The following is a 23,331-nucleotide window of genomic DNA, read 5'->3' as shown; positions in this document are numbered from 1 at the left end:
TCAGTGTCACACGTCAGCTTTCCACAGGTCACGCCCCCATCCTGGAAGCAGAAGCAAGAATGATGGCCACCACCGTGCCCCAGGCACCAGATGAGGGCAGCCCTCGGGACCCTCACACCCACTTCACACAAGCACTGGGTACACCCAGGCGCTGTCCAGTGGTTCCCTGGTTCGTGCGTGGCTCCCTGGTGCCAGCAGGGAGAGGGCTATGGAAGAGAATAAACACCCAAATGTTTAACAGGACCTCCACAAAGCTCCTCGATTTTCCCATGCTGTGGAACCACTGAGATTCTCATTCAGTAGGCCTGGGTGGGGCCTGAGAGTCTGCATTTCCAAGGGGCTCTCAGGGAGGCTGAAGCTGCTAAAGGTTACACAACAGGGCCCTACAAAGCTTTGTGGGTTTGGCTCTACACACTCTCTACCCTCACTGTCTCCATCTTGATCGCCGGGTCTTCCCTCCTTGCCGTTGCTTCCTCTCCTGCCCCAGGGCCTTTGAACACACTGCTCTCTCTCCCACTTCTCTAAAACTTCTCTAGGTCTTGTTAAAGCCTACTTTTCCTTTATATCTCAGTTTACTTGTCATTTCCACAGCCAAGCTTTTGCAGCCCTGCCTCTATTTTCATAGGCTCATTGTATCCCCACCTTATAGAACTTACCATGGTTGTGATTCTGCATTTATTTCTGCAGTTGTTACACTGTAAACTCCAGGAAGGGGTGTGTGTCTGTTTTTAAGCTGAGCTCTAGGTGATAGAATTCCTGCCTCTCAAGTGGGAGACCTGGGTAGGATTCCCAGCCAATGTATCTCAAGTGCTGCCACCACCATCTGTCGGTGGAGACTTGCATGTTGCTATGATGCTGAACAGGTTTCAGTGGAGCTTCCAGACTAAGACAACTAGGAAGAAAGGCCTGGCAACCTACTTCCAAAAATCGGCCAGTGAACGCCCTAAGAATCACAGTGGTCCTCTCTGTAACCGATCAACAGGATGGTGTGAGATCGGGCAGCATTTCATTCTATCATGCATGAGTCTGGGGCCAACTTGACCACAACCAACATCAACAAAAAAATTAAGAAAGAAACAAAAAAACCCATTGCTGTTGTGTCGATTCTGACTTATAATGACCCTATAGGACTTAGTAGAACTGCCCCATCAGGTCTCCAAGGAGTGGCTGGTGGATTTGAACTATGTCACCAGGGTTCCAACAACAGACCAGGTCTTGGGAATATAACTGAGACAAGACACAGTGCTTGCCCATGAAAGGTGCCAAGTCTGATGGACAGGACAGACAGGGAAGGAGGCAATGGCCATAGGCTGCTCTGCAGTCAGTGCCCTGAGGGGGTGAGTGAGCCCCAGAAGTGGTGGGCATGCATAGCTCCCACTCGAGAGGGGCAGAAAGGCTTCCCAGTGGGAACACTGTCAAGACAGAGACCTGAAGGATGAGTTTATCTGGAAAAGGGGCTTGTGAGGCCTGAGTGGGCAAGGCAGAAAGAAAACTCTGCCTGTGCAAAGGCCTGAGTCTGCAGAGGGAGGGGCCTACAGAAGGAGGGGATGAGCAATGGCGCCAGCTGCCATGAGGGCCTGTAGGACATGAAGGGCCATGAGACGGCCCAGCTGGAGTTTTGAAGGCTCACCCTAGATTGTACAGGCAGACCAGGGTCTGGGAGGCCAGCGAGGAGGCTGTGGTAACATTCAGGGTAAGAGAGGACAGTGACCTCTGAGATAGGCAGGAGTTGTCAGATACCAGAGGGATTCTGGCCCCACTAGGAACCAGCCTCCGTTCCTGCAATGACTAGGTTTTAAAGGTTTTAGGCATCACTGAGTGCTCTGTCCCAAGTGCTGGCTCATCACCTTGAATTAAATAGACACACTCCACTGGACAGATGGATGATAAATATGCAAACAGACGAGCACTATCTATAATGACAATTCCTTTAAATATTATGAAGGAAATGGATGGGAGAGAGATTAAAGTGGGGTCTCACTTCCAGGGTGGCCAGGAAAGCCCATCTGAGCAGAGCCTGGAAGAATGGGAAGGAGCCAGCCTTTCCGCGGCACCGTGCTGCCTTATTGGACTAAAATGCTGGGCTGCCAAGACTGTTCTGGGTTTACCAGACATGACTACAACTGTCCTGGGGCCACCACGGTTAACCCTGGGCAGCTATCTCCTGCATGGTTCCCCAGGGATCCTGGGACCACCCAGTTCAACATCACTGAGTCCACCACTTCTGGGGCATCCAGGACAGGGAGAGAAGGGACATGATGCCTGGAAAAACCATGAGCCCTCAGGCTTCCTCTGCTTTGAAGAGCCTGAGGCCTCCACCTCCTGTTTGTCTTTCAAAGGCTGTTTTCACAGTGGCGTCATCCGAACGGAAGGCGAAGTGTTTTCCCCTCCCAATGAGAACTGCACCGTCTGTGTCTGTCTGGTAAGTGTCCCAGGATCCCCAGAGCCTCGTGGGTGTTTTCTTAACCTTTGGGGGTTTTAGGCAAAGGGCAAACAAGCAAATGTTAAGGGTGGGCTTGGTGAATGGCGGCAGAGTTCTCAAATTGTGGGTTTTGGTCAGAACCTTTAGGATCTAAAGGCTGGGGGAAATGTCAAACCTCCAGGTCTTTGGAGCATCAGGGAGGCTTCTGCTGAGTGGAAACAGGCAAACAGGGGCCATCTGTTCAGGGAGGAAAGGGGATGAGATCCCTCGGAAACTTCCCACCAAGGAGGCTGTTTTTCTCTCCAGGCAAACTATTTGCCAGTTCAATCAAGGTACGGGCACTCTGAAGGGAGAAGGCCCATTACCAAACTCAGCTGGTTAAGGGTGTTTTGCTTTAGGGAGATTGCACTCCTCCAAGATTAGTTATTTAGCACCTACTGTGTGTCGACACTAAGGCATTAGTGGTTCAGTGGTAGAATTCTCATTTTCCATGCAGGAGACCTGGTTCGATTCCTGGCCAAGGCACCTCAGGCACCAACTACCATCCGTTTGTCAGCAGAAGCTTGCATGTTGCTGTGATGCTGAACAGGTTTCAGCGGAGCTTCCAGACTAAGACAGATTAGGAAGAAAGGCCTGGCAATCTACTTACAAAAATGAGCCAGTGAATCACAGCAGCCCTACTGACAACTGATCATGGGGTTGGTGCAAGCCCGGGCAGCTTTTCGTTCCATTGTGCATGGGGTCCCCATGAGTTGGGGGCCATCTTGATGGCAGCAAACAACAACAGCTACCACTAGTATGTATACAGGTACTGCCACGTGCTGTCGTGTGTGTTCTTTTCTGAGCACCCACTGCGTGCCAGAAACAGCTTGCGCTTTTCATCTACTCTGCACTTGAGTCTCCTGGCAGCTTTTCAAGGTCAGCTTTGCCATCCCTATTTTACAGATGAGAAGCCTGAGGCTTGGAGGTGGCAGAGCTGGGATTTGAGCCGAGCCTATCCGAGTCCAGAGCCCAGGCTCTGTCGGCCAACCCCTGCCATCACCCTCTGACCATCTGTAACCATGGCTCCTGGTCTAGCAGCAGTGGCGGAAGCTGCAGCGTAAGATCGGGAGGCGTATAGATTGCTTCCTTATTGAGCTCTTACTTTTTTGAGATTTTACTATGTGCTATGCGCTATGTGGGATGATCTCCTGGCACCTTCCCAGTGACGAGCCCTTTCCAATCCATCTCAGAGACAGGAAACTGAGGCTCAGAGATATTACTTTGCCCAGTGTCACACAGCTCGTTACTGAGGAGCAGACACTGGGACTCAGGTCTGGGTGGCTCCAAAGCCAGTGCTCTTTTTAATTTTTATTTATTTTTTGTCTTAACTTCAATTTTTTTACATTTATTTTTTTAGCTGCGATCTTTGAATAAGAAATATAGCTCTCTGGGTCAAAACTCAGATGCACAGGAACGTCTAGTAAAAGTTTCCCTCCCCGCAGGGGTCAAATCTGCTCTTAGATTCTCAGAATTCTTCCAGATGCCAGGGAGGGCTAGGCACCTTTTGTTCATAAAGGAGGCAGCATGTTCTGCTCTGACCTGCCCCTCCCTTTTTCTGTGCAACAATGCATCTAGGTACTTTGTGTTCCTGAAGGAGGTAGCCTATTCTACTTTGGCTCATCCCTCTACTTTTCCATGCAACGTAGGCGTGTTGTATTTATAAAGGAGGTAGCATGTTCTACTCTCGTCTACCCTCCTTTATGCAACAGGGTATTTTGGAGAGTGGGCTGTTCTAAAGCACAACAGTAGGCACCAGGAACTGGGTCAGTGCAAGCTGTCCTGGTGACTGTGGTGGCCTTTAGAGACCTCAGATGGCTTCCTCTAGGTGGTCATTGCCTCGGACTGGAAGCCTTAGGTGTGGCATAAAATAGAGAATGAACTGGTTGGCAAGGAGCCTGAAGGTCAGCAGAGCCTCGTGCCACCTCCCTGCTCCCCCCACCTCCCACCACCCAGTGCCCTCTCTTGGCTCCTCAGGCTGGAAACGTGTCCTGCATCTCCCCCGAGTGTCCTCTCGGCCCCTGCCAGAGCCCCCCAGAGTCGGATTGCTGTACTTGTGTTCCAGGTAAGAGATTCCCTCGGGAATTTCAGTTTTTGTGTGTGAATGGTGGGGGGAGAGAAAGGGGTGTCTTTCCAGTCTGTGTTGGGGTGGAATGAGTGGAGGAGAAAGAAAGATAGATTGATTTCTGCTTTAGAAACTCAGATCAAGTTAAGTATTTCAAATTGCTGGTTTACATTGAGCGCCTACTCTGTGCACAGTGGCCTGGGTGCTAGACTGTGCTCACAGCCAGGTGTGCCCTCTGCCCTTCAATGCAGGCAGGAAGGGGTTTGAGTCCAGCTGCGGCATTGCTTGGTCTCTAGGCGGGAATCAGTCTCCCCACCCCGACTAATGAGTTGGTCCTTTGTTAGAAATGTGACTGTCTTTCCTGGGATGACCCCTTGGCTGTCAAGAATATTCCCTAACTTCTCTGCTCCATTGCTGCTGTGCAGGGTACTTGCCAGCACTTGATCCCATTTGTTCATTAATCCTCATTTAAGCACTTTTCTAAGGGAGTACAATTCATTGCCCCATTTTACTGATGAGGAAACTGAGGCTCAGAGATGTCAAGTCACTTATGCAAAGACACACAACCAGCTAGTAATGAAGCAGAACTGGAACTCAAGCCTACCTGATTTCAAAGTCGATGTTCTTCTTTTTTAGTTGTAGTGAAAATATGTACATCAAAACATCTATCAATACAACTTCCACATTTACAGTTCAGTGACATTGATGGCATTTTTCATGTCGTGCCACCATTATCACTATCCTTTTCCAAAATATTCCACCACAATGTCCCCCTGCAACAAAAACTTTCCCTTCCCCCTCCTTCACTTCTAGTAACCATTAATAATCTGGTTTCTATCTATTTGTTTATTTCATGCAAGTGAGATCATACAACATTCATCCTTTTATGACTGCCTTTTTTTGTTCAGCATAATGTTTTCAAGGCTCATCCATGTCGTGGCATGCTTCAGGACTTCATTTCTCTTTATGGCTGTGTAGCTGGTGTTCTTTTTAAATATGTATATGTTTTTATCTTTTAGATGTTCTTATGATTTTTAAATAATATTTTATTGTGTTTTTGGTGACGGTTTACACAGCAAATGAGGTTCCCATTGAACAATTACAGCACAAATCGTTCAGAGACATTGGTGACATTTTTCACGGTGTGTCAACATTCTCAGGAATTCTGTTCTGGTTTTTCGCTTCCAGTAATCTGGTTTCCCTGTCGCCTAACCCTTTCATCTTTGCTTTATATTGTTGACCATTTGCTCTCATATAAATTTTTTTTAGATGAGTTTTAAAGATGTGCAGTACTTGCTGGTAATATTTTTTATTTTATGGGCCAATCTGTTATTTAGCTAAAAGGTGACCTCAGGGGATAGTTTTGGTCCAAGGTTCATGGCATATCTCAGGACGATAGTCTCAGGGAGTCCTCTGAGATGTTATATTATTTTTAATTAAACATTTTTTGAATCGGCAATGTTGTCATTATAAAATAGGTACTGTTATCAAATCCATTGTACAGATAAGAAAACAGAGACCTTAAGAATCTTGCCCAAAGTCATGCCCTAGTTGCATACCTGGGATTTGAACCCAGGGCAGTCTGACTAAAGCCCTGCTGCTGTGTACTTACTGACTTCAGGTGGGCACAGGGCGGGTCGTAGGCTGTTTTTACCATTGGGACTGTCTTCAGGTCTTAGGCTTTCTCACTAAATCCCCACAACCTCCAGGGGGTGGTGTCAGTTCCAGACCTTTGCATTAGGTGTCCGGGGTGTTCTTCCTTTCTTTTCATCTTTAGTTATTCAGGGTGTCCCTGCCTTTTTCATTGAGGACCTGAATCAGTTTCTGGGGGGCTCCCATAACAAAGTACCATAAATGTGTGGCTTTAAGCAATAGACATTTATTCTCTCATAGCTCTGAGGCTGGAGGTCTGAAATCCAGTGTAGGCAAGGCCACGCTCCCTCTGAAGGCTGTCGGGAAGATCCTGCCTTGCCTCTCCCAGCTCCTGGTGGTTCCTGGAAATCCTTGGCATTCCTTGGCTTGTAGCAGCATCACTTCAATCTCTCCCCATCTTCATGTGGCCTTCTCCCCCCATGTCTTTGTCTCTTCCCCTCTTTTTGTAAGGACACCACTTGTAGCGGATTAGGGCTCGCCCTGCCCCAGTAGGACCTCATGCTAACTGATGACATCTTCAAAGACCCCCATTTCCAAACAAGGTCACATTCCCAGGTACTGAAGGCTAGGACTTCAGCACATCTTTCTGGGGGACACAATTCACCCCAGAGCAGACCTTGTTTTACGTGTGATTTGTTTCTTGTCAGTTTTTAAATAGTAACAACTATTGGGGGGTCTAGGGTATGCGGGGAGAGTGATTTAGGTTCTTGGGTGTGGGCCATGCTTTGGAGTGCTGTGGAAGTATGTTAATTGCCCAAAGCTTGCCCAACTCATTTCCCTTTTTTTCTCGTTGCCCCAGCCTAGAGACTTTGAACTGCTTCTCTGTCTTCTCCACAGTGAGGTGCTATTTCCATGGCCGGTGGTATGCGGATGGCGCTGTGTTCAGTGGGGGTGGTGACGAGTGCACCACCTGTGTCTGCCAGGTAGGAGGGCTGAGGCCCCTGGACCCTTCTGGAATTGGCGGGGAATAGAGAGAGGGTAGGGTCACAGGACTTTACCCAGGATGCCTTGACAAGGAGAAGAGGAGCTGCCACGCAACAAAAGGGAGACTGAGGCAGCACGGATACTAAATGGACCTGTGTTCACCAAGGCTTTCCCGCAGCTCCTTGAAGTTCACTCTTCAGCAGTGCCTTTATAGAGCCTCTACTGTATGCCTGGCACTGTGCTGGGGACACAGCCCCGGTCCACTTTATCGGGGAGCTCACCTCCTAGGTGGGTGATGGGCAGGCAACCGGGACTCCTCACCAGTTGTAGGCTTCAGGGAAGCCTTCTTGGAGGAAGAGATGCTAAGCTGAGACCTAAAGGATGCAGGGCCCAGTCAGGCCCTAGAAGAGCTGAGGGAGTTGTGCCTGGTGGAAAGCACTGCGTGAGCCAGGGGAAGGTGGCAAGTGGGCGCATGGTGGGTGCTAAGGACTGGAGCGTCCATCCTGGCTGGAACACAATGCAAGAGAGAAGAGTCGGGCAAGAGAGGGGGCTGGAGGCAGACCCCATGTTTGGACTGGGTTCCCTGGAAGCAGTGCCTGAGACGGGATCCTAGTGTAAGCGGTCAACTCAGGAGAAGCAGTGAGGCAAGCAGGAAAGGGCAAGGGGAGAAACACAAAGCTGTGGTTTCAGGAGAAGCCCAGCCTCATGCTGATCCCATGGAGAGCCCTGGAGTGGGAACTGTACCCAGAGAAGGTCTGGTCCAGATGCAAGGGCTGTTACACCCACAGTATCCACAAGTTATGAGCTATGCTGCCCTTGCCCCCCAGGGAATGGAGGTTGAAGTAACCATCCAGGTGTCTCTGGAGGAGGTGGCGCCCATTGGCTAAGGACAGCACTTTGGGGAAGGGGGTCGGGGTTGAGCCTCTGCCTCCAACTCAGCCGGGAAAGGCCTTCTGGGCCAGGCCCAGGAGTCAGGACTGTGCAGAGCTGCTTGGGGTGGCGGGCAGTGGAGTGATGTGATCAGGCTGCTGTTTGAGCAAGTCCTCTGGCTGCAGAGGGTGAGTGAATGGAGGGGCAATGGAAGCAGGGAGCCTGGATGGAGGGTGACAAGTGGTGGGGTCTGGAGCCAGGGCAGGTCTGGGATACCCAGCCAAAACCCTGCAAACTCCTGGAGTGCCCCCCTCCCCGCCCCCAGCCTCACTCCCCAACCCTCAGTGAGGGGTTTGCCTGTCCCTCCCCCTGGAGATTTGTAACTTTTACTTGGGGGCAAAGGGGAGGAGTGGTGGCATATTAGCCTCCTCTTTAGCCCTCAGGTGGCCAGGGGTGGGCAGGGGAAGCTGCCCGGCTCACTGTCCTGTGCCCTTGGCTCTCTTCTAGAATGGGGAGGTGGAATGTTCCTTCACGCCATGTCCAGAGCTGGACTGCCCCCGTGAGGAATGGTGGCTGGGCCCTGGACAGTGCTGCTTCACCTGCCGGGAGCCCATGCCCATGACAGGTAAGGGCGACCCAGTGCTGCATCCCAGAACTTCACCCAACACAGGCGCTGGATGCCTGTGAGAAGGATGCTGAGCTTTGCCCATTGAGGTTGTGTGGGTTCTATCTGTGTGAGTGTGTGGGCGTGTGTATGTGTCTGTGTCTGTGTGTCAGGTGCATCTGTATGTGAGTGTGTACATGTTTGTGTGTATCAGTGTGTCTGTGTGTGATGTATGTGTGTCTGAAAGGGTGTTTGTGTGTGAGTTGTGCCCATGTGTGAGCTGTCTGTGTGTGTGCTTGTGTGTGTATGAGTCTGTGTATGTGTGTAAGTGCATGTTTGTGTGAGTGTGTCTGTGTATACCAGGTGCCTGCTTGGAGGTAAACTTCACCTAACAAGGGAGCCGGGCAGGCAGCTGTGGGCGGCCCCTGGGTCCAGCACGTGGTTGCGTACACACCCCGGGAGCTGTCTCACAGTGTGCAGGAGCAGAGGTGTGTGTGCCTGGCAGTTCCCTGGCAGGTAAGGCTGCAGGTCCAGTGGGTGTTCAGGGCCCTCCTTGGCACTCTGCCCACTCGTCCTTTCTCCTCACTGTTCCCTGGCCAGGCTGCTCTCTTGACGACAATGGGGTTGAGTTTCCGATTGGACAGATCTGGTCGCCTGGTGATCCCTGTGAGTTATGCATCTGCCAGGTGAATGACACCCTGCGCGCCTTCAGCTGCTTTACCTGGCTGCCCCACCTGCCTCACCCAGAGGACACCCCTCTGCCCCTGACAGATGCCCCAGGCATCCCTGCCCCTCCCGAAGCTGGGGACCTCAGCCTGACCTCAGTCTTGCTCCCACGCTACTAAGTTCCATTTTTGCAGTAAAGGTCGGGACCAGTTTATTCTGTCCTTGGTAGATTTTCCAGGAGGACGGACCTTGGCAGTATGCCTGAAGAATTGTGCGTAAACACTGACTTGTGCCGAGAGCTGCTGGCTTAAGGAGTTGGCGGGGTCCTCATAGAAGGTTTTCTCAAGCATGGGTAACTGAGGGCACTGGGGCAGGCCCAGTTGTTCAGGCTTTCTGTGAAATTGCCATTTCTCTTCATTAACATGAATCACGGGATTTTCAACTCATAGCCACCCATGTGACAGAGTAGAGCTGTCCCATAGGGTTTTCTAGGCTGTAATCTTCATGGAAGCAGATTGCCAGGTCTTTCACAGACTGGCTGGGTGGGTTCAAACTGCCAGCGTTTCAGTTAGCAGCTGAACATGTAACCATTGTGCCACTGGGGGTCCTTTAAGTCTTTTAGAGCTTTGTTGCTCAAAATGTGGTCCCTGGGCCGGCAACACTGGCCATACCTAGGAACTTGTTAGACCTGCAGAATTGCAAGCCCCTGCCCAGACCTCCATCTCAGAACCTGCACATTCATTCCCAGGTGACTCGTCTGCACTTTAGTGCTCAGCCTTCAAGTACCGGTGATGTGCCATCTGTTAAAAAGCCCCAGACTCTTACAATGCTTTAGCGTGTGTAATTGGCAGGGGCAGATTATCCAATAGGCAAGGTAAGCACGGTGCTTACCTTGCTTACCGGATCATCTGTAGAGGACAATTTCTTATTTTTTCACCTCATCAAAGATTCTGCTTCTAGGTATGGCCGGCATCTGTCTCTCTCCCAACCCCACAGCACCTCCCTAGAGAATTAAAGCCTCTTTTCAAATTTATAATCCCTGATAGGAGTGAATGAACCAACAAGCAATCTTTGATGTGGTAAAAAAAAAAACGTGAAGTTGTTCACTGCAGATTGGTAAGTAAGCACAAATAAGCCTACCTTGCTTGCTGGATAACCTATCCTGGCTAACTGGAATTAAATTTGGAGGAAAGTACATCCTGAAGCCTGTTTTCTTCTTTATGGCTGATTTAGGGCCCTCAAATTCTAAGAAAGTAACACAAAAGATTCATAAACATTTAGATTCGTTAAAAACAAGAAACCTTGAATGGCACTTTGGTCATCTGAAATAGACATTTCCGGTGGAGTCGTCTTCTATAAAAATAGGATTTTATGGTGCTGCATAGGTTTGGGGTGAACCAGGGCTCCAGGGAGAAGCTGAGAGAATTTGGAGGGGGTGATGGTGCAGCCTGTTGTATTTTTGCCTTTGGCTGCTGCTCAAGAGGGACAGAAAGCTGCAAGACCAAAGTTCCCGGGGGACCAGGCCACTGACTCTGCTTCGATGCGTAAAGCCTTCCTGGACGGGTCATACTTTTTCCCCAGTAGCCGGTCCTCTTTCCTGGGGGACTGCCACCTCCTGGCTGCATTGTGGCACCCTTTAGGGCAAGCTTTGACGAGTTTGTAGCATTGACTTTTCTTTGGGAGGCCAGTGGGAGTGGGGGCCTGGGGCTGGGCAGTGGGGCTTGGTGTCATAGGTGGGATCTTGGTGAAGTTCCCCCTCCCTTCAGGCAGACGGCTCGGTGAGCTGCAAGAGGACAGACTGTGTGGACTCCTGCCCTCACCCAATTCGGATTCCTGGACAGTGTTGCCCAGACTGTTCAGCAGGTAATTCCCTGCCCGGAGACTGCATGGCCCTGTGCCCCATGGCAGGGGGCTAGGGGAGCCCCCATCTAGGCTCACCTTGTACCAGGCTCCTCTGGGCTAAGCACCATACAAGCATTATCTTATTCATCCTCACAAAAACCCTGTGGGGCAACCCCATTTTACAGATGAGAAAACAGGCTCGGAGAGGTAAAGCAGCTTGCCCAAGGTCAGCCCTGGCTGGTGCTATAAGCTGATAGCAGGATTCTCAGTGCCTACGGCCTAGGTGGAAAGACAAAGGGCCTATACCTGTGAAACAATTAGAGAAAATAAAAATGATCCTTTGTTTTTTAATAGTGATTTTTTACCTTTTCCATAATTCACAAGTAATGTATTTTATCTTAGAAAATTTAGAAAATACAGAAAGCAAAAGAAAAAATATTAGAAAGGGCTCATTACCACTGTTAACCTGTGGTTATGGCACTGAAATCTCTATTGTCAATATGATACATGTACAGATGATATACAACATATAATAAAAAACAGCTGCTATCAAGTCGGTTCTAATTCATGGCGAACCTGTGTGTGTCAGTAGAACTGTGTCCCACAGGGTTTTCAATGGCTGCTTTTCTGGGACTAGATTTCCAGGCCTTTCTTCTGAGGTACCTCTAGGTGGACCCAAACCACCAGCCTTTTGACTAGCAGCTAAGGGTAGTAGCCATTTACACCACCCAGGGACTCAACATATTGTAGCTCTATAATATGTCATTTTTTTCTCGATAAAATACTTCCCTATTGTTTCATCACCTGCTTTCGTATGAACCAAACAACCAAACCAAACCCTTGGCTGTGGAGTGCAATCTGATTCATGGCAATCCCATGTGTTACAGAGTAGGACTGAGCTCCCTAGGGTTTTCTTGGCTGTGATCTTTAGGAAGCATATTGCCAGGCCTTTCTTCTGTGTCACTGCTGGGTGGATTTGAACTGCCAACCTTTCAGTTAATAGTGGAGCTCCAACTGCTTGCTCCACCCTTTGTACTGAACCCCAAAACCAAATCAAACCCATTACCATCAAGCTGATTCCAACTCATAGCGACCCTATCAACCAAACCAAAACCAAACCTGTTGCATTCAGGTCGATTGTGACTCATAGCAACCCCATAGGACAGAGTAGAACTGCCCCACAGAGTTTCCAAGGAGAGCTTGGTGGATTCGAACTGCCAACCTTTCGGTTAGCAGTTGAACTCTTAACCACTACACCACCAGGGTTTAGACAGAGTAAAACTGCCCTTTGGAGTTTCCAAAGCTGTAAATCTTTACAGAAGCAGATGGCCACATCTTTCTCCCACGGAGTGGCTGATGGGTTCAAACTACTGACCTTTCAGTTAGCAGCTGAATGCTTAACCACGCCATCACCAGGGCTCCTTTTGTACTGAACCAAAAACCCATTGCCGTCAGGTTGATTCTGACTCAGAGCGAGGCTGTAGGACAGAGTAGAATTGCCTCATAGGGTTTCCAAGAAGTGGCTGCTGGATTCGAACCGCTGACCTTTTGGTTAGCAGCTATAGCACTTAACCACTGCGCCACCAGGGATCCTGAACAGTAGGTGATAAATATCATCAAGGTAGCATTAAGGTCGAATGTCTGGGGACATCTGGAAGCAGAGAGGGGAGTGGTGTGGGGAATGTGTGGAGAAGGTGGGGTGTGAGATGGGCCTTGGGCCTTGGCAGGGTTTAGCTGAGTGGGGAGGAGCAGAGAGGATGCTGGGAAGAGGACATGGTGCACATGGGTGGGGTCTCCCAAGCCCGGGCATGATCCCATCTGCTGAGGGGTAAAGGAGGAAGCTTCTCCCCTTGCTAGGCCAAGAATCCAGAAGGCCAGGAGAAGACAACCGTTCCCAGGTTTTCCCACATTCACTTGATCCCTTTGCTGAATTTGGTGCAAAAAAAAGTCAGCACCCAATTCAGACATGTGCTTTGCCACTTCCCTCACCCTGCTCTGGGGAGGCAATGGCCTGACCCTTGCTATCCAGATAAGCCTCGGACCTTTGCCCTGTCAGGGCACCTGGCCTCCCATCACCCTCCTGACTGGTGCTCACCGTGTGTTCTCCCTGGCAGGCTGCACCTACATGGGCAGAATCTTCTACAACAACGAGACCTTCCTGTCTGTGCTGGACCCCTGCCTGAGCTGCATCTGCCTGGTACGGACTACACAGCCTGACTCTGTCTGCAGAAACCCTCCGGGGACCAACATCCACTCCTGAGCCCCAGAGGCCAGATCAGAGCCTCTGAGAGCAGGGTCGCATCTGGTTCATGGTGAAAGCCAGCTCCATTCAGCCCTGCCCAGGGCAGATCGTTAGCCAGGGCCAGATAAATATTTCTAACCCTGGCTGGCAAAAGTCTGCCTGGTCACCAGGAGAGTCATGAAGGGCTGCTCATAGTATAAAGTGTGGCCCCCAGGATCGTCACTGATGGTGGAGGAGGGGAGCCCAGGCCCAGGAGTCTGTAACAGAATCTTTTTTTTTTTCTTTTCAATAATTTGTTGAATTTGTTGTTGTTGTTGAGAATATAGACAGCAGAACATACACCAATTCAACAGTTTCTACAGGTACAATTCAGTGACGTTGATTACATTCTTTGAGTTGGGCAACCATTCTCATCCTCCTTTTCTGAATTGTTTCTCCCTCATTAACATAAACTCACTGCTCCCTAAGGTTCCTATCTAACCTTTCGAGTTGCTCTTGTCACTTTAATCTCATGTAGATAGTTCTTAAAAGAACATAATGCTCAGGGTAGACATTCTTTACCAGTTAAGCTAAACTATAGTTTGAAGAATACGTTAGGAGATATTTTTGGTGGAAGGTTTAAAGATTATCTTTGGACCATAGTTTTGGGGGTTCATCCAGCCTCTGTGGCTCCAGAAAGTCTGGATTCTGTGAGAATTTGAAATTCTATTCTGTATCAGAATCTCTTTAATAGACTCACGTTATCAAGCTCTCATGCCTGTCATTGTTCGCAGCCCTTTACATTCATTAACTGTCATTGCACGCGAAGAGTTCTATGAGGCTGTTACCACCATCACTTCCATCTTCTAGATGAGAAAAATCAAGGCACAGAGAGACAAAATAATTTGCTCAAGATCCTGTTGTTGTTGTTAGCTGCTGTTGAGTTGAGTCCAACTCGTGGCCACCCCATGTGTGCAGAGTAGAACTGCTCCATAGCATTTTTGAGGCCGTGACCTTTCAGAAGCAGATTGCCAGACCTGTCTTCCAAGGTGCCTCTGGGTGGGTTCAAACCACTGACCTCTTGGTTAGTAGTTGAGGGCTTAACTATTGGTGCCACTGAAGGATTCCACTAAAGATCCTACAACTAGTTAGTTGAAGTGTCAAGAGACGAAGCCTAGTATTCCGACTCTGGGAGGCACCCTTTTTACCCCTAAGCCATATAGCCTCTCAGTCTGAAAAAGCAGGTTAGAGAATAATTTAGTATTTGGAAAACAAACAAAAAAAAGTCCTTATTGCTGAAAGTGTTTAATGCTCGGTGAAGCTTCTTTGCCGGCAGTGGTTGCAAGCGCGGAGTGGTTTTCTGTGCTGCAGTGAGCTCCTGCTGGATGCAGGTGCGTAAAGAGACAAGGTCTACAGAAAGATTGAGAAACACGGAGTTGACATCCCTTGGCCTCTGAGTGACCCCCGTGCGTGTGCTGTGCTCATATCATGGCCATGTGCATTGGGAGCTTTGGTGTCTGGGTCTCTCTTTCCTCTGTTTTTACTGCTCCCCTTTCCAGGGCAGTTGGTAGACTGGTTTACCAGGTGCCTGTTGGCAGATGAGGTCCATGGCCAGCAGCTTATAGGGGGACAAGAGGCCAGGCCCTTGTTTTTGTAGAGGCTACATTCTAGCAAGAAGACAGACCCCACCAAGAGAACTCCCCACCTACTGTGGGTGTCCCTCCAACCTTGGTGGCTCTGATGGGCACTCAGTGACTTCACGACCTGTGTCTTCCTGAGCATCCCATCAGCCGCCCCAAATGAAGGGCCTGTGTGTTTTCTCTGTCCTGCAGCTGGGTTCGGTGGCCTGCTCGCCCTTGGACTGCCCCATCACGTGCACCTACCCTTTCCACCCTGACGGGGAGTGCTGCCCAGTGTGCCAAGGTGAGTGGGACCAGCTGCCCCACGCCTGAGGCTCCCTTGTGGTGTGGTTCTCACGGGCTCTGTCTCTTCTGCCCCCACAGACTGCAACTACGAGGGAAGGAAGGTGGCGAATGGGCAGGTGTTCACCTTGGATGATGAGCCTTGCACCCAGTGCACCTGCCAGGTAAGCTGGCCTGGGGATGGCCACTTTTGCCTTTTGTCCCTTTGCAAAATGTAGAGCCCCTTAAAAAAAGAAAGCCAGTTGCTATTGAGTTGATTGGCTCATGGCGATCCCATGTGTGTCAGAGCAGAACTATGCTGCATAGGGTTTTCAGTGGCTGATTTTTTGGAAGCAGATTGCCAGGCCTTTCTTCCGATGCACCTCTGGGTGGACACAAACCTCCAGCCTCTTGGTTAGCAGCTGAGCGCATTAATCATTGGCCAACATGAACCTGTCCTTCTCCAGCTGTTCTTAACCTCACATTACCTGCTAGAATATCTTTGCTTTTGACAGTATTCTCCCTCTTCCTGGAAGTCCAGAGTGCAGAGAAGTGGTTTCTTTAAGGTAGTCCTGTTACGTTTGGCTTCACTTGTGGTTCAGGTAGGGACTGAGGCACACTACCTCTGTCCCAGGATCTGTCTGGGAGTCCTGCTGCTGGTCTGAGCAGGTGCGATGCTCTGGGCTTCCTCACGTATGTGCTTCTGTGTGTCCTTCCACTTTGCCAGCTGGGAGAAGTGAGCTGTGAGAAGGTCCCCTGTCGTCAGGGCTGTGCAGACCCCCCTACGCGCCCCGGGGACTGCTGCTCCTCCTGCCGAGGTAAGTGGGCCCCAGGGTCCTTGGGTTTCACCATTGTCTTCTTCTACTTTGCTTTTCTTCCCAGAAACCTAGAGGTTGTCAAGGGCTGGATGTGAGAAAACCAGGCTCAGAGAGGGAACGGGGCCTGCTCAAGGTCACACAGCGAGTGTCATTCCACTCCCATTTGATCCTCAGAGCATCCCCACGTGGTCGTTATTTTTATGCCCGTTTTACAGATGAGGAAATGAAGGCCCAGAGGAGTTATGTGACTTGCCCAAGGTCACACAGTAAATAGCTGGAAGGGCCTCCCCTTGTTCATGGTTCCTTTCCGGTCTCCTCTCCCTGGACGCAGGAGCTGCTTTGTGCTCACCAGGTGTGCTGTGGCCCCTCAGAGGACAGCTGGGCATCTGTCCCCAGTGCAGCTTATCCAGGGCCACCTCAGCCCTGGGGTGAAACATTGTGCAGCCTGCTTCCCCCACCTTTCTCCACACTCTAGAGTCCCTGTTCCTTCTGGAGGAAAGACCAAGGCTTCGCCCTCATGGAAATGTGGGGTTCGGCAAAGCTGTCCGGAGCCCCCACGAGGACATGGAGGGCCCCCTGAGTTCTGTCAACTGCACCACCTGCCTGGGGCCCCCAACAGTGTCATCTCAGAGGCCAGCACTCCCTCTCTTCCAGCTCCTCTTAAGAATGAACTTGTCAAATATGCGGACTTCACCTACAAGCCGCTCAGGAGCCCAGGCCTCGCGCTTAGCCCCTTTGGGGCCAGGAGAAATAATCCCAGGGGAGCCCAGGGACTCCCAGCCCCCTGAGTCCTCCTCAGGGCCCTCCATCCCTCCGGGAACCCACACTCTACCTCTAGCCTCTCCAGGGGTTCCTTGGCCACCTCCAATTATGCCTGAGCTCTCCTCAGCCTCCGAGGCCCGGACCACATCCAGGCGGCCTTCCCTGCCTGCTACCACCCTGAATGAAGCATCATCACTTTCCACGATCGCCCCCAGCCCCTCAGAGGGCCCTGTGACCTCCTTCAGGCCTCGCAGACTCTCCCCCACCTCCAGACTCTCTGCGGCCCTCACAGCCACCACCGGCCCCACCCCCCAAAAACCCACAACCTCAAGGGAGAAGGAGTCCACTGTGTAAGCAGGTCTCAATTTCCGGAAGACGGACAGAGGAAACTGCCAGCGGCCCAGCAGGCATGCAGGCGGCTCTGGGGCGAACCTGGCTGGTGATGCCAGTGCTCATTCCTGCAGGGCTCCTGTGGGAGTGGAGGAGCCCACCTAGGCCAGATGTAGCCTGTTCCCAAGAAGCATTTCGAGCGTGGTATGAGAATTGAGCAAACTGTGTTCTTCGTGGTCAGTACCCTCCCTGGACCACGGTTGGTGTGATTTTTGCAGAAAAGCTGGCGGCTGCCGGGCCTCCTTCTTCCTGGGGAGAGTCAGATAGGGCTAGGGGTTCCCCTGCGACTGTGTCACCTGCCGTCATGCATTCTTACCTGAGGTCTCGCAATTAAAGGTCACCTCCGTTTCTCCCAGGCTGCCCTGCTCATTCACTTCTTGCCTCTGGGAAGGTGGGAAAACTTTACCCCAAGCCCACATGTGGTAAGCCAGTTCCCCATCTCAGCCCCCCAGCTTGGGAGAAACTCCAGCTTGGAACCCAGGAGGAGCCCTGAATCCCACACGAAACGGTCTAGGTTGGGAGGGGTCTCATGTAGGCACCTGCTGGCCTGCCTCTCAGTGTTGGACAGTGTCTTAGTCAGGGTTCTCTAGAGAAACAGAACCAGATATCTATCTGGTTCTGTATATATTTATGTGAAGCCTGGTGGCACAGTTGTTAAACAGTTGGCTACTAACCAAATGGTCAGCAGTTTGAATCCACCAGCCACTCTTTGGAAACCCTATGGGGCAGTTCTACTCTGTCCTGTAGGGTTGTTATGAGATGGAATCAACTCAACAACAATGGATTTGCACGTGAGTATGTGCTTTACTTCAAAGGATTGGTTCACGTGGTAGTGGGACTGGCAAGTCCAAAGTCCGTAGATCGGATAGGAAGCTGGAGACTCCTAGAGGCTTGCATTCCAGGATCTGTAGATCAGGCGATGGGAAGAATGCAGACTTGAGAAAGAGAGTAAGTTCTGCCAAAAGAGCTATTTATCCTCTGGAGGCAGAATACACTCTAAGGAGCTCCCCTTTAAACTGATTGGTGCATTACATTATGGAACAGCAAGTAGACTAGTATTTGGCCAAACCCTCAGAAACTATAGCCTAGCCAAGTTGACACATAAAATGAACCATCACAGGGGGCTTCCCAGGTAAGAAGGGAAGAGATGGAGGAGAGATGGCTCTGCAGGTTAGCTTCCTTAAGAGGGAGGGTTTCTTAGGGCATGCTCTTGGGATTAACACTTGTGGGAGGGAGAGATGGTTGCAGAGAGGGAGAAGTTGGACTGCAGTGCCACTCCAAGGCTCAACCAAACTCCAGGAACTCTGTGGCTAGGATGGCTGTTCAGAATTGTCATGAGTTGGGCCAAAGGGATAGGGCTTTGTGCCCTGTGTTGACCAGTCATTCTATTTGTACTGCCCCAGAAGGGGGCATTATCTCGGCGAGGCAGCTCTTCAGTCAAGGTGATTCCTTATAGGGGCTGATGGCTGGGTACTGCCCTGTCCACCTTCCCAGCTGAGGGAATAAGTCCTTCAGTCCTGCAGGGAGGGTTTGGGCAGAGCAGTGGAATGGGGAGAAGGGGAAGTCAAGTGGGGCTGGAAGATGGAGAGCTACATTGCCACCAGGTCACCACCTTGCTACCACCGACAGCCATGAGGGCTGTGGGGTGAACTCCAGCCCCCAGTGCACAGGCCCCAACCCCATCAGCTGAGGCCTCCCTCATCTTAGCCCTTCTCTCACCTGCTGCTCCCCAGGTATCCCAGGATCAAGTGTCTGCAGTGTTTACTGGCTACAAAAGCCATCTGGGGTGTTCACCCAGAACTAGTGTAGTGGTGGGGTCCTAATCTGAGGATGGTGGCAGCAACAAGGAACTCAGAGCTAGGAACGTGGAAACCATAGACTTATTTTTTTTTTTTTAATGCTTTGTTTATTTTTGGTGGCAATACGCACAGCTGTCTTAGTTATCAAGTGCTGCACTGACTAAAATGCCACAAGTAGGTGGCTTTAATAGAAATTTAGTTTTTCACTGTTTAGAAGGCTGAAAGTGCGAATTCAGGGCGTCGGCTCTAGGGAAAGGCTTTCTATCTCTGTTGGCTCTAGGGAAGGTCCTTGTCTCTTCTCAGCCTCTGTTTCCTGGTTCCTTGGAGATCTCATGTGGTGTGGCCTCTGTCTTCCCCCAGCCGCGCTTGCTTGCTTCATCTGCTCTTTTATATCTGAAGAGATTGACTTGAGACATCCTACACTAATACTGGCTCATTAACGAAACAAAGAAAACCCATCCCCAAATAGGATTCTAACCACTATCAGGTTGGATTTACAACTCATGTTTCTGGGGAACACAGTTCAGCCCATAACAACAACCAAACGGCCATCCATTCACAATTTCTGCACGAACAGTTTCGTGACGGTGGTTACACACTTCACATTGTGTCACTGTTCTCACTATCTCTACCCATATTGTTTCATCTCCATTAATTTAGGCTCTCTGCCCCGTAAAGTTCTCATCTGTGCTTTAGCTTAACTGTTGTGTGTTTAAACTCATATAGACAATTCTTTATAAGAGCACAATACTCAAGGCAAACGTTCTTTATTAATTGGACTAAACTGGTTTAGTTTAATGATGGCGTCATGCGATAGCTTCTGTTCAAGGTTTAAAAATTATTTTCAGGGGTTCCTTCAGACTCAGTGGATTTGATAAGACTGGGAAACCATAGACTGTTGATGCTAAGGGCTTAGAGACTATTTTGCCCAGGAAGACCAAAAGCATGGTGGTTAAAAGTGATGTCTATGGGGCCAAGAGACCGGGGTCTGAACCCTGCTCAGCATGGGACCTTGGGTGTCACTTGCACGTTTGTGCAATGGAATAAGAGTCCGACCTCATAGGATTGGGATGATGACACGCTATAATGCCTCCAGAAGTGTCCATGGCTTGTTACATGTGGTCCCGAGCTTCCTGTCGAGAAACTTCAAGATGCCCCTGAGACCTAATTTCAGAATGAAAATGCAGAATGCTGGCTACCTCCATGTGGCAACTTCTTAAACAAACTCAGCTGTTAAAATGTTAGTGGCTAAAAATTAGTGCCAATTTTTTGCATGGCTAACTCTCTAGTCAATGAAGTATGTGACTTACAGTTTAATTAACTAGTCTCCTCACCCGTATTGTTGTTACTGTTATTAGTTGTTGCTGAGTCAGTTTCGATTCATGGTGACCCCTTGTATTACAGAGTAGATCTGCACATAGGGTTTTCTTGGCTGTAATCTTTATGGAGGAGGAGGCAGATCACTAGGTCTGGTCTTTTTCTCCCGTAGTTCTCAAGTAAATGATTTTCATTTGGATGTTAAAAAAAAAGGGGGCAAGGAGACAGCTATAAACATTTTCGCAAAGTTGGTCCAAGAATAGAAATGTGCCTAGCCAGACACCCATTTTACATCTGAGAAAACAGAGGCCCAGAGGGGCTGGGAGAACATTCCAAGGTTGCACAGAGAACCTGGTTGCTGAGCCTGTAAAGCCCTTTTTTTTTTTTTTCTTCTCAGGTGACTTGGGCTCTCCTGCAAGAGTTTCAGTGGTACGGTTCACGGTCACGGTTTGCGGTGAGGTGCTTCAACCACCTTGCCTTAGTGTGGGCTCCCCCAAAAGCAGACCTGGAGATGAGTATTGGGGTGTAAGTCATTGAGCTGAGAGTTGACCCCAGGGAGCACTGTGAGGAAGTGAGACTGGGAAGGGTAGACCACCAGTTAAGGGCTGATTAATGAATGGGTTAGTGCTTTGAACAACTGGCACTCGGTCCCTCTGGGGTCCCTTTGGAGACCATGTAGCACATGCTTCAGACTTGTCTTCCTGATGGTGTGAGGAAGCTGGGTAGTTGTCCTCCAACTCTTGCCCTTCACTGGTGAGGGCTGCTCCTGGGCTGTTGGCTCTTTGGATGTCCAGTGGCCCCACCCAAGGACCACGCCTGCTTGCTTCTGGTCCAGGAATGCTCTTGGGATGTGTGCAGCAGAGGTTGCCTGCAGCAGAGCTCTGGGCTGGGGCACTGGCAGCGTCTGCCTCATATCTGGGTAAGTGCTGTTCTTTCTCAGGGACCCCAGAGAGCTCAGAGCTGTCCTCCTCCTCCCCTTGGATGGGGAGTGTTGCTGTGACATGTTCAGAGGGCCCCAGTGGGATCCAGCTTGGTCAGAACATGGTCTGCCCACAATCAGCCCCAGTGTGCATGTCCCCCTGCCCAGGGCTGGCTGACTCCAGTGGCCTGGAGGACCACCTTAGAGACCCCAGCTGGAAACAGAAAAGTACATGGTGTTTTATGGGTGAGCCGATCTGAATTTTCATCCCCTGGGCTCCAGCAAAAAGGAGCCATGGTGGCACAGTGAATAAGTGCTCAGCTGCTAACCAAAAGGTGAGAAGTTCGAACCTACCAGCCATTCCATGGGAGAAAGACATGATGGTTGCCTGCGTAAAGATTACAGCCTTGGAAACCCTGTGGGGCAGTTCTACTCTGTCTTATAGTGTCACTATAAGTCAGAATTGACCTGATGGCAACAGGTTTTCCAGGTTTTTGGGCTTTATATAATCCAAGAAGCTAGATTATATGAAGATGAATGCAGCATCAGGATTGAGGAAGACTCATTAACAACCTGCGTTATGTAGATGACACAACCTTGCTTGCTGAAAGTGAAGACAACTTGAAGTGCTTACTGATGAAGATCAAAGACCACAGCCTTCAGTATGGATTACACCTCAACATAAAGAAAACAAAAATCCTCACAACTGGACCAATAAGTAACATCATGATAAAGGGAGAAAAGGTTGAAGTTGTCAAGGATTTCATTTTACTTTGATCCACAATCAACAGCCATGGAAGCAGCAGCCAAGAAATCAAAAGACACATTGTATTCGGCAAATCTGCTGCAAAAGATCTCTTTAAAGTGTTGAAAAGCAAAGATGTCACCTTGAAGATTAAGGTTCCCCTGACCCAAGCCGTGGTGTTTTCAGTCACCTCACCTCACATGCATGCAAAAGCTGGATGATAAATAAGGAAGACTGAAGGAGAATTGATGCCTTTAAATTGTGGTGCTGGCAAAGTACACTGAATATACCACGGACTGCCAAAAGAACGAACAAATCGGGCTTGGAAGAAGTACGACCAAAATGCTCCTTAGAAGCAAGAATGGTGAGACTATGTCTCACATACTTTGGACGTATGATCAGGAGGAATCAGTCCCTGGAGAAGGACATCATGCCTGATAATGCAGAGGGTCAGCGAAAAAGAGGAAGACCTTCAACAAGATGGATTGACGCAGTGGCTGCGACGATGGGCTCAAGCATAGCAACAATTGTGAGAGTGGTGCAGGACCGGGCGGTGTTTCGTTCTGTTGTACGTGGGGTCACTATGAGTCGGAACCGACTCGATGGCACCTAACAACAACAGCAACATAAGTTGGAATTGACCTGATGGCAGCAGGTTTTCCAGGTTTTGGGGCTCCAGTAAGCAAGGGGGTGTTTACTTTTGGGTGAATACACCCTGCATTCTCCATTATCCAGGATTCCACATTTAGGGTTCTGAGAATCAGTATAGGGGAGAGTGCATGGGAAGCCAGCCTACAGTGTCAGTTTTTTAAAATTAAATGTGTTATGAGAATATCCACAGCAGAACATACACCAATTCAGGTTTCTATATGTACAATTCAGTGACATTGATTACCTTCTTCAAGTTGTGCGAGTGTTCTCACCCTCCTTTTCCAAGTTGTTCCTCCTCCATTAACATAAACTCACTGCCCTCTAAGTTTCCTATCCTTTCAAATTGCTGCCGTCAATTTGATCCCGTATAGGTAGTTCTTAAAAGAGCACAATGCTCAAGGCAGACCTTCTTTACTAATTATTGTTTGTTTTCAAGCAGGGCTTGGAACTTTTGAACTGGTTTGGAATGGCTCGGTAATTGCCAGTTTAAATGAGGGCAGCGTAAGTGTTGCCTGGCAACCAAATCTGTTGCCCTTGGGATTTTGACTTGAGTAGGAAACAAACAACGGTGCCCCACTCAAAGATGGCAGCTGACCAAGCCACTTTAGAATGTGTGTTGCTCTTCACAGTCCTGCCCATAATCCAGTCTCCCACATGGATCCCAAAAGTTTCAGGAGTCTGATGAGGAAGACAGATTTGGTTGCGGTGCAACGTGTATGCTGC

General features: G+C 49.8%; 1 protein-coding gene across 1 annotated transcript in view; it reads left to right on the top strand.

The window, feature by feature from the left end:
* The window catches only part of VWCE (von Willebrand factor C and EGF domains), a 35,519-nt gene extending 18,050 nt beyond the window's left edge, over positions 1 to 17,469 (top strand). The window contains exons 10-20 of the mRNA XM_049889754.1: positions 2,340 to 2,422; positions 4,439 to 4,526; positions 7,017 to 7,102; positions 8,481 to 8,598; positions 9,178 to 9,263; positions 11,010 to 11,106; positions 13,200 to 13,282; positions 15,139 to 15,229; positions 15,310 to 15,392; positions 15,935 to 16,025; positions 16,501 to 17,469. Coding sequence (XP_049745711.1) covers positions 2,340 to 2,422; positions 4,439 to 4,526; positions 7,017 to 7,102; positions 8,481 to 8,598; positions 9,178 to 9,263; positions 11,010 to 11,106; positions 13,200 to 13,282; positions 15,139 to 15,229; positions 15,310 to 15,392; positions 15,935 to 16,025; positions 16,501 to 17,141 — 1,547 coding nt within the window. The 3' untranslated portion in view covers positions 17,142 to 17,469. The remainder of the gene's footprint in view (positions 1 to 2,339; positions 2,423 to 4,438; positions 4,527 to 7,016; positions 7,103 to 8,480; positions 8,599 to 9,177; positions 9,264 to 11,009; positions 11,107 to 13,199; positions 13,283 to 15,138; positions 15,230 to 15,309; positions 15,393 to 15,934; positions 16,026 to 16,500) is intronic.
* Positions 17,470 to 23,331: the final 5,862 nt, after the last annotated feature.

Source organism: Elephas maximus, chromosome 7, assembly GCF_024166365.1.
Source record: "Elephas maximus indicus isolate mEleMax1 chromosome 7, mEleMax1 primary haplotype, whole genome shotgun sequence".
Lineage (NCBI taxonomy): Eukaryota > Metazoa > Chordata > Mammalia > Proboscidea > Elephantidae > Elephas > Elephas maximus.
Note: the sequence above shows the minus strand (reverse complement) of the source record. Positions and strands in the feature narration are given on the sequence as shown.